Raw genomic sequence first — 9,690 nt, 5'->3', positions numbered from 1 at the left:
GGGACCTGAAATGGGGGAAAGGCAATTATAAAAGCAAGAACCAGATGGTAAAGCCAAAGGAGGGCAGAAGGAACATGAATAGCACATTCAAGAGAGACCAGACATGTTCTAAATGTTTATGTATATGGGATGTATGTATCTGTATACATAAGTACAGTTGCCCACAAAGGCCAGAATACACTGTCTGATCATCTGGAGCCTGAGTTACAGGTGATTGTAAGCTGCCCAACACGATGGGTGCTGGGAACTGAACCTGTCTCCCACCAGAGCAGCAAGTGCTCTTAGCTGCTAAGCCATCTCTTCTGCCCCAGTCCAGAGATCCTTGACCCTCCATCCCCAATAATTTAAAAAAAAAAAAGCTCATTTTGCTGTGAAAAGTAGAGAAGATAATGAGAAATGAGAATTCAGAGAACATTCGCTTCCAACCTAAGTACAAGGACCAAAAACCCCACTTGCCCAGCGACACTCAAGCAGTTAGATATTGAAAGACCTAAGCAGATGGATTCTGTGAACTAGGCCAGGAGAAAGGAGAGAGAGAGAGAGAGAGAGAGAGAGAGAGAGAGAGCTGTTGTTGAAGTCCTGATTTGCTAAAGGAACAAAGCCAATAGATGAGCTGATATATACAAACTCCAATTCCCACATTGCACAGCTCTCAAACCTCAGTAACCTAAGCCCCGAGAGCTCCAATACCCTCTCTGGTCTCTATGGGTATCCAAACACATGTGTACATACACTCACCATAACATACATGCACAGATATGTGGGAATACATGCATGAATAAAATAATATATAAACATACATCCTCACATGATTATGTGCAACATATGGGTGCATATGCCAGAGGAAAGCACTAGGCATCAAGTCTGCTGGAACTAGAGTTTATGGCGTAGGTGCCAGAATCCAAACCTGGGTCCTTGGCAAGAACCATAAACACTCTTAGCCAGTAAGCTGTCTCCAGAGATAATAAGCTATCTCCCCAAATAAATATTTATTAGAATTGGGAGGCATGATGTGGGAAATCAGGCAAGCAAGTGTGAGGAGGCCATCTCTATCTCTCAGGACACTGATGAGGAGAAAGACCAAGTATGAATGTCCCTCTGTCTTGCTGCCACCTTGTGCTTGAGCTCCAGTTCTTACTGTCAAAGCTTGTCTCCACCCACAGGATTCTGAGGGCCTGCAACATGTTTGGTGCTGCCATTGTTTGTATGTTGTTATGACTTCTGGCTCTGCCCTGTCCTTTCTGGGTCACTCGTCCTAACCAGAACTCAGTTTTCTCCTCTGTAAACAAGAAGCGTCCCTATCAGGAATAGTGTGAAGACCTACACACATGCATGTACGCACACACGCACCTACACACACATGTGCGTAGAATTGAGGGATAGCTCAGAGCTAAGAAAGCCACATGTAGTATGAGCAAAGTATCACCAAATGGAGAGAAAGAACAAGACCAGGGAAGGATGAGACTGGGAGCTAAGAATGAAGTTCCTGGCACGGCTCCCTCACATTTCAAACTTGATCTTCCTGACACCCATGAGCATGGATCTCTAACCTAAGCCTCATGCATGGGACCATGAAGTCTTTAATAACCTGTCTTCTCAAGTCTTCTCGTTTAGCTTGTGAACAAACAGCTGACTTGACTCATCTGTTAGTGTGATTGATGATTACTCACTTCGCAGAACAGTGAGAGACACGAGCCGATTGCAGAATTCGGGATTATCTAGAAACCCATCATCTAATTTCATGTTTCCTAATTCCTGTTCTATAAAAGAGGCTATCACCTCCTCAGCAGAAACAGGTAGAAGAGGAGCCCAGGACGGCCACTGAGACCTTGAGACTCAGGTAAGAACTGACCCATCCTCTGCTCCACCACTCTGGGTAGCAGGAGGCCAGGGCTTTACTGCTGCCAGATGGTACTGTCACTCACTGGGGACCTAACACCAAAAATAAACACTAACACCCTTATCGGGGGCCAGGACTGGCCATTTCCTAGACAGGGCAGCATTGATAAAGCAGTGAGCTCACTTTATGTACCCTAAGTAAAAACTAGAGAAAAGACATTTTAACACGGTTACCATCACTGGGTGAGAGGCTGCCTGTGGCCATGTGAACCTTTTGGCTCTTAATGATATCCAAATGCCATCATGGCCTGAAAACAGACCAAAGAACCATCCCTTAGCAGAGATGATGGCCGAGCAGTTCAGGTCTTCAGCCTCTGTCATGAGGGAGCCTCTTTATCCACACTGAAGAACAGGGTGAGGACAATGGATCAGGCCACCACAGTCTCGTCCCACAGCCCCAGAGTAAACCTAATTCAACAGAACCTTCTGGGCCAGGCAGGAATGGCTTCAGAGCCTCTCACAGCTGCAACTAGTGACCTTGGGGAAAACTGCCTAGAGTCACTAGGCCTGTGCTCCAACTGTGCAGTAGGGGTTGTCTGTGCTCATATCTGAGGATGTGGTGACGATGAAGTTGGTGACTGAATGCATCAGCCTGTGGCTTGGCACAGACTACTGTGGCAGTGTTAGCTACTGTTACTAGATATCAGCCCCTGGGGTCAGGGGCAACAATGGCAATCCCATCCCCTGGGGATAGGGCATGCAGTACAGAGAATCCTCTGATATCTGTACCACAGAGAACTTGTCATTCTGTCTACAGACACCAAGAGAGATGTTTCTAATTGGGAGCCTCGTTGTCCTCTGTGGGCTGCTGGCCCAGGGCACAGCCCAGCTGGCAGGCCTGCCCTATCCCCTGGGCCAAGATCTTCCCATGTCCATGGGCCACTGCCGGTCCTTGCATGTGGGCCAGACCATGCCCTACTATGGAGTGCCTCCAGTCGTGTCTACGTATCCTTCAGAATATCTTGCTAGAAACTTCAGAGATGGTAAGTGAGCCTTTGACAGTCTCTTTCAGGTAGGGGAGTGTGTGTGTGTGTGTGTGTGTGTGTGTGTGTGTGTGTGTGTGTGTTTCTATGCAGATGCTCTAGTCTATCCAGCTTCTCAATCATAGGAAGGGAATCATCAGTGAAAAAGGGGGAGAGCAGCAGGTCTCAGCCTTCCTAATGCTGCAACTCTTCAGTACAGTTCCTCCTGTTATGGCGACCTCCAACCCTTAAAATTATCTCCGTTATTACTTCTTAACTGTAACTTTGCTAACTGTTGGGAATCATAACGTAAATATCTGTGTTTTCTGATGGTCTTAGGCAAGGTCTTCGCCCACAGGCTGAGAACCACTGCTCTAGAGTTAGCAGATATAACCCCTGAGATTCTCTGCTTTGTAGCTTTCAGACAAGGCCTGCTGTCTGGGGGAATTCTGAGCTTTCTGGAACACATACCACTCTTGAACTACGTGAGACCAAGCAATACTGGTGGCCTGGTTGGGGCGCTTGGAAAAGTGATTTCATCAATCCCTATCTTGAACAACATCCTTGAGTGAGTTACCTAAAGTACAGACTTCATCCCTGCTAGTGACTGAAGATCTGTCAACCCCAAGCAGCAGCCAAACAGAAGGAGAGGGATGGGCTGAGGATGGACCCAGGGCTCGGCCCCAGGCCTCTCTTCACTCTGGAAGGAACAATGGCCCTTTTGCATCTGTAGTTGCCCCAAGTCCAAAGGCACATCCTGGGCTCCAACAGAAGCTATTATCTCTGTGACAAGCCTTCCATGTCAGCTCCATATTCCTCAGTTCTCAGATGGAAAACCGAGGCACAGAGATGTGCCCACACTCACATAGGTGATGCAGTCAGGAATCTAACTCAGAGAAGCCCCAAGCTTTGCCACACACTGCGGTCACTGTGTCCATCCCACCATGGGAATGTGAACAGTCACTAGGCTACCCTCCTCATCTGTATCAACTGTGCCTGAGACCTGACATGGTACTTCCCATGACAGCTTCCTAGGCACGAAGCCACAATGGGGAGCTTATTGCTGTGACCACACACTCAAGGCTGAGTCCTTAGTAAGACTGGACCCAAGCCATTGCCAAGATTCCTAGCCTCCTGGGCCTTTGCTTCCTGACCTACAGACAGTCAGACAGACAGACTTCAGTGCTGGATTATCTAAGGTCAGGCACCTGGTCTCCTGGGTTTGATTTCTCCATCTGTGAGGTGGAGAGAAAGACTCTGGAGAAGACCAGGGAAGGTAAATAGGACACCATAGATCAGAGAAGGCTTTCTCCCACCCTTTCTCATTCTTTACAACTTCCTGAATCTTAAAGGTCATGACAGGTTGAGTAATTTCCATCATGCCTCTTAAGCAGGATTTATTCTGGTTGCCCATGTATCTTCTCTATGTGTACTGACAATCCATCCTTCCTTTCATCTAACCACTCCCCTTCCATCTACCCTCCCACATATCCAATTACTAATCTTCCTACCAACTTAAAAGTCAGCCTCTTTCTTTGAAGAGCTCTCAACTAGCATACCCAAGTCCCTTTCCTCAAATATCTCCTAGACTCAAGGTAAACAGAGGTCTAGGTATGTTGGAATCTGATCCGGAAGGAAGTTGGAAATGATAGGGATGTGGCTCAGAACCCAGGGTGGGTTCTTCACATCTTCCTCATCTCAGGTGGTCAGCTCTCCCTCTGAGATGAGTACATTTAATTTAAGCTGGTTCCCAGGTCTGAGACTAAACATGCTAATGTTTCTCTCCGGCCAGCATAAAAGTCACTAATCCCCAGCTACTGGAAATCGGTCTTGTGCAGAGCTATGATTTCCACCGCCTCTATGTCACCATCCCACTGGGCTTTGATCTCAAAGTGAACACGTGAGTAGGTCTCAAGGAGGGTAGGGATGGGGGATGAGTCACAAAAGGAGTTGGCTATGGAAAGCTGGAAAGGCCTGACCCTTGACCCTTACCTATTTGATGTTGTGTTGAATAAACTCAGGTCATGTGGAAAATACACTTGACCTCTCTGAGCCTTGATTTCCCCTAATGGGAACAGAGATCAATATCACTGTGGCAAAACGAAGTAAGGTGAGGCTGACACTCCTGCCAAGAAGAAACACGCCACCTTGAAATGTGAGAGGCCAGATGCCAATAGAGCTCTTTCTACCTTCTCTGTCAGACTGTTGGTTGGAAATCTGTTGGAGCTGTCTGTGAAGCTGGATGTCACTGCAGAAGTCTATGCTGTGAGAGATACTTACGGGAGGAGCCGTCTGGTCATTGGTGACTGTATTTACCCTCCTGGCAGCTTGCGTATCTCCTTGCTTAATAGGTAAGGTCAAGGGTGGGCTTCTCCTACCCAGGGATAGTTGGGTAAAAGATGGAACAAAGGAAGGATGAATGAATAAGCGGACATGAAGAAAGATGTGTTGGGTGAGGAAGTGTGGGTGAATGGGTGTATGAGTGGATGGATCGATGGTGGTTGGATGGGTGGATGAGTGGATGGGTGGATGAGTGGGTGGATGAGTGGGTGGATGGATGGGTGGATGGATGGATGGATGGATAGATGAGTAGGCTGATGGATGTGTGGGTGGATAGATGGATGGGTAGGCAGATGAGTGGATGGGTGGATGAGTAGATGGATGGATGAGTGGGTGGATGGATGGATGGATGGATGGATGGGTAGGCAGATGAGTGGACGGTAAAATGTTTAGTGGATAGGAGACAGATGTATAGGCGGGTGTATGAATAGATCAGTAAATGGATAAATAAATGCTTACTTACTCCTTATTAAACCAAAATAACCAACTTAATGTTGGATAGGCCATATAGAATATGGTTTAAGACCAACTTTTATAACCTGATGGAGAGAGTCGGAGAGCCTCTGACATGAACCTGATCAGTGTTCCTCAAATTTGGTCCCACCTTGTTTATCTATAACACAAGACTATATGACATTATTAATAGAATCCTACTAAGAGGTATTAGATGTGGCGCCCATTTCGATTGCTTGTTCCAGTTGCCTGTCACATGGAAAGACCCAGGCATACGTAGTGCATAGGGCCTGTCCATATCATGGCCCAAATGTATTGAACACATATATTGGACTTTGTTTGTATTGTTTCATCAAGTCTCCATGACAACTACTTACTAAGTACTTTCCATGCATTCATGTATTCCACAGTCTTGTCCCTGGTGCATTTGTTCTGGGCTCATCTGTGCGTGCACAGCTGGGTTGGGTGTAACTCTCTTCATCTAGGATCCTTGCTGCTCATGGTCAGAAGTGGGGAAGGCCTGCTCTCACTTATAGTATGCATAACGGCTTCTGAACTTGTCCAGCCCAACCCCAAGCCTCTGAGTCACATCCATGCCTTTCTCTTCCAGACTTGGTCCCCTGCAAAACCTTATAGACAGCCTCACAGACATCTTAACTAGAGTCATTCCTGGCCTGGTGCAGGGTGTGGTAAGTGACAGTCCCCTATTTCATGGGTCTTAGAGTTTTTAGGCTGAGTTACTCTGTCTGAAAACCGTCCATCCATCAGTCCATCGGTCCTGTGATCCAGCTATCTGTGTTAATTCTTTCTACTCCTCCAAATACATTTGGCTGGCTTTTTATGGGCTGTAGAAAGTGTTCTTGGATGTATTCCACCATGAGCCTGCTGCTTCTCCTAGGGTCTCCTTGCAGGAGGTCCTGTGCCTAACTCCCCTCTCTACCCTGGGTCAGGTGTGTCCTCTGGTCAATGGGGTTCTCGGCCTCTTGGATGTCACCCTAGCACATGATCTTGCTGGTAAGTGCTGTTTCCAAGTCCCATCTCCCTCTAAGGAAGCATTAGTTTCCCACAAGTTTTGTCCCTATGCACCATGGAACTTATGGTCTTATTAGCCACACCCCTCCTAGATTGGGGTGTCTTTGTTTCTATGAATGATCCAGATGAGTTTGAGGTAATGTCTGTTTCCTACTTAGCCTGACCTAAAAGCAGCTGGGCTGGCTGGAGGTGGGGGTAAGGGGGACTAGTGCGTCCCAACACATCTAGGTGTGTCAACCATGGCTGGTGCTCCAGAGTCTCAGGAAGCACTCAGGCTCTCCTTGGACTCCTTTGCTTCCAGATAACTACTTTAACCATTCTTTTCTAGATGTGCTGCTCCGTGGAGTACAAATTGTCATTAAGGCCTAAGCCCTCCAAGAAAGCTCTCTGCTGTGATGGTAAATGCTGTTCCCATTCTCCAGGATTTGTGGATGAGCTGTCATCCTCAATGACAGGGAAGTGAGGATCCTGAGACAGTAGCACCACTCTGAGCAGCAGACCTTTAACACATGAGTCTGGGGGAAAGATGCTAGATCCAAGTTATAGCAATACTCAAGGAAAGAGACAAATGTGAACATAGACACACAAAGATACACCAAATCCCTCAGATAACTGACAGATGCGGAGATGGACTGGTACCACATACATATTCAAAGAGAAATAGATGTGGTTATGGGTACACACTCCTGCACTTAGTCATAACAGTCAAACCCTCATCCACAGGGCACACACATACAGACTCACTAGCCAAGTCCCTGTGGTTAAACAGACACATACTCCAACACATGCACAACGAGCCGTAGAGACAGCCTGGGATCTGAGCATGCTCTTGTCTTTCAGAGAGCCAATTCCTAACAGGACAGTACTAGTGAGAGTCACTGACCTTGGCCTTCCTCCTGACTGAACTCTTCTTCCAACAGAACCATTTCTTGCTGCTCCATTCTCTCCCTCCTGCCCAGCTTACATGGCTCACAGAAGGGAGCTCCATGTTCTGAAAAATGGCGTGACCAACTTCACAAGGAATCTGCTCTCCTCCTTTCTCAGGCTTGATGGATATTCCATGTTCATCATTAAATAAAATGCTTCTTCCTCTACACTGGGGCCTTCTGTTTCTCCCATCACTTGAGAGGCTCCAGAGAGTTCCGACTAGGTCGTCAGGGTCCTACAAGAGCTGGACCTCTCATACTACAGGAATGAGAGTTATCAACGAACAGCTGAGGGCTTGGGTCTGGGTGAATGGAGATTTGGGGTGACTGCCTTCCTATTCTCACAAAGTATACATGAGGAAGCTAGGAGTGGATAAACACTCAGGCATAGATGTACACACACAGTATTACCACACAAAAAGTGATGGGGGAAATGAGAAGGATCTAAGAGCTGGGCAGGGTGTGTGCAGACATATATGGCTCAGGTCTACATCTCTGGCTGGGGATTCCTGGTGTCTTTCTTGGGGCTTATATTACTGTGTTAAAACACCATGGCCAGGGTCTGGAGAGATGGATCAGTGGTTAAGAACATGTGTTGCTCTTGTAGCCGATATGGGTTTAATGCCTAGAACCCACGTGATGACTCTCTGCCATCTATAACTCTAGTTTCAAAAGACTCAATGTCCTCTTCTATTCTGAGGGCACCAAGCACATACATGGTACACATATGTACATGTGAGTAAAATACTCATACACATATACAATTGATTGATAGATAGATAGAAAGAAAGAGAGAAAGAAAGAAAGATAGATAGATCTAAGATTTATTTAAAAAAAAAAAAGCACCATGACCAAGCAACTTGGAAAGGAAAAGATTTCTTTAACCTATAAGTCCATCACTGAAGGAAGCCAGGGAAGGAACCAAGGGAAGAACCTGGAAGCAGAAACAGAAGCAGAAGTCATGAAGAAACACTGCTTACAGATCGCTCCTCAACCTGCCTTCTTATACACTGCCTGCCTGGGTTGGCCTTACCCCTCCCCTCCCATGAGCTGGGCCCTCCCACGTTAATCATTAATAAAGAAAATGAAATAGAGAAGCCATTTCTCAATTGAGAATTCTTCTTCCCAAATAACTCTAGCTTGCTAACTAGCACAACTGACCCTTGTCAACTTGACACACAGGTGCATCAATATTCAATTAAATTTTTTCCTTTCTCATTTTCCTCCAAGATGGCATGTTAATATTAGTATCACAATATAGAACAATCCAACTTTTAAAAGTCTCAGTCTTTAAAAGTTCCAATACTCTAAAAGTTCAGTCTCTCTAAAATATCCAGTCTTTCTAAAATTCCAAAATCTCTCCATTGTGAGTTCCCGTAAAGCCAAAAATAAGGTAAATCCTTTATTACACCAAGAGGGAAGAATCAGGGTACAGTTAGAGTCAGACCAACTCAAAACCGAAGTCTAGCAATGCAAAGCTCAGTGTCAGACTTCTGGGACTCAGTTATGATAGTCTAGGCTCCAAAGGGCTTGCCACAGGACAGCCAGTGCCTCTCTGAGGCTTAGGAAAACGCCACTTCATGGCTGCTGACATCCTCAGTGGTCACCCCATGTATGAAACTGGCATCTTCAAAATGTTGGCATCTCCACATCCACTCGGCTGCACCTTCACCAGTAGCCTCTCTTGGGCTCTCTTTAGGGACTCTGACCCTGCCACACTGTGCCAAGCCTCAACTTCTCTTCATGATCTCTTCATCCCTGGGGCTTCCACTACCTGAAGGTGCACTTTCACCAACGCCTCCTCCAAGACACTCCTCAGGGACTCAAGTCCTGCCAAAACAGTGTCAAGAAAGTCTCAACTGTGGCCCCCCCCCCCCCCCCCCCGGTGCTCTGTCAAAACTAGCACCACCTGGGAGACTCTTACACTTGCCAAGTTTGACTGCCAACACAATACACAGCCTTAGCCCCTCTGGTGCACATTTTCAGTGAGATGATCCTGAAGGAACACTTTCCAGAAGATTTCACCTCAGTGATGCTGGTCTCTTCTTAATCACCACTAATTTTTCAGCTCCAGCTGA

The 9,690-nt window shown here is 46.6% G+C and overlaps 1 protein-coding gene across 1 annotated transcript; it reads left to right on the top strand.

Moving 5' to 3' along the window:
- The first annotated feature begins 1,786 nt into the window (after positions 1–1,786).
- On the top strand, positions 1,787–7,781 carry LOC114627499 (BPI fold-containing family A member 5). Its single transcript, XM_028775340.1, has 9 exons — positions 1,787–1,840; positions 2,657–2,882; positions 3,279–3,429; positions 4,654–4,761; positions 5,063–5,212; positions 6,265–6,343; positions 6,605–6,668; positions 7,015–7,084; positions 7,607–7,781. Exons 2-8 carry the CDS (start codon positions 2,669–2,671, stop codon positions 7,053–7,055), a joined length of 807 nt encoding a protein of 268 aa, XP_028631173.1. The 5' UTR covers positions 1,787–1,840; positions 2,657–2,668; the 3' UTR covers positions 7,056–7,084; positions 7,607–7,781.
- The last annotated feature ends 1,909 nt before the right edge of the window (positions 7,782–9,690 follow it).

This window comes from Grammomys surdaster, unplaced genomic scaffold (assembly GCF_004785775.1).
Source record: "Grammomys surdaster isolate TR1022 unplaced genomic scaffold, NIH_TR_1.0 254, whole genome shotgun sequence".
NCBI classification, from domain to species: domain Eukaryota; kingdom Metazoa; phylum Chordata; class Mammalia; order Rodentia; family Muridae; genus Grammomys; species Grammomys surdaster.
The sequence above is the reverse complement of the archived record's forward strand: the minus strand, read 5'-3'. Positions and strand labels throughout refer to the sequence as shown.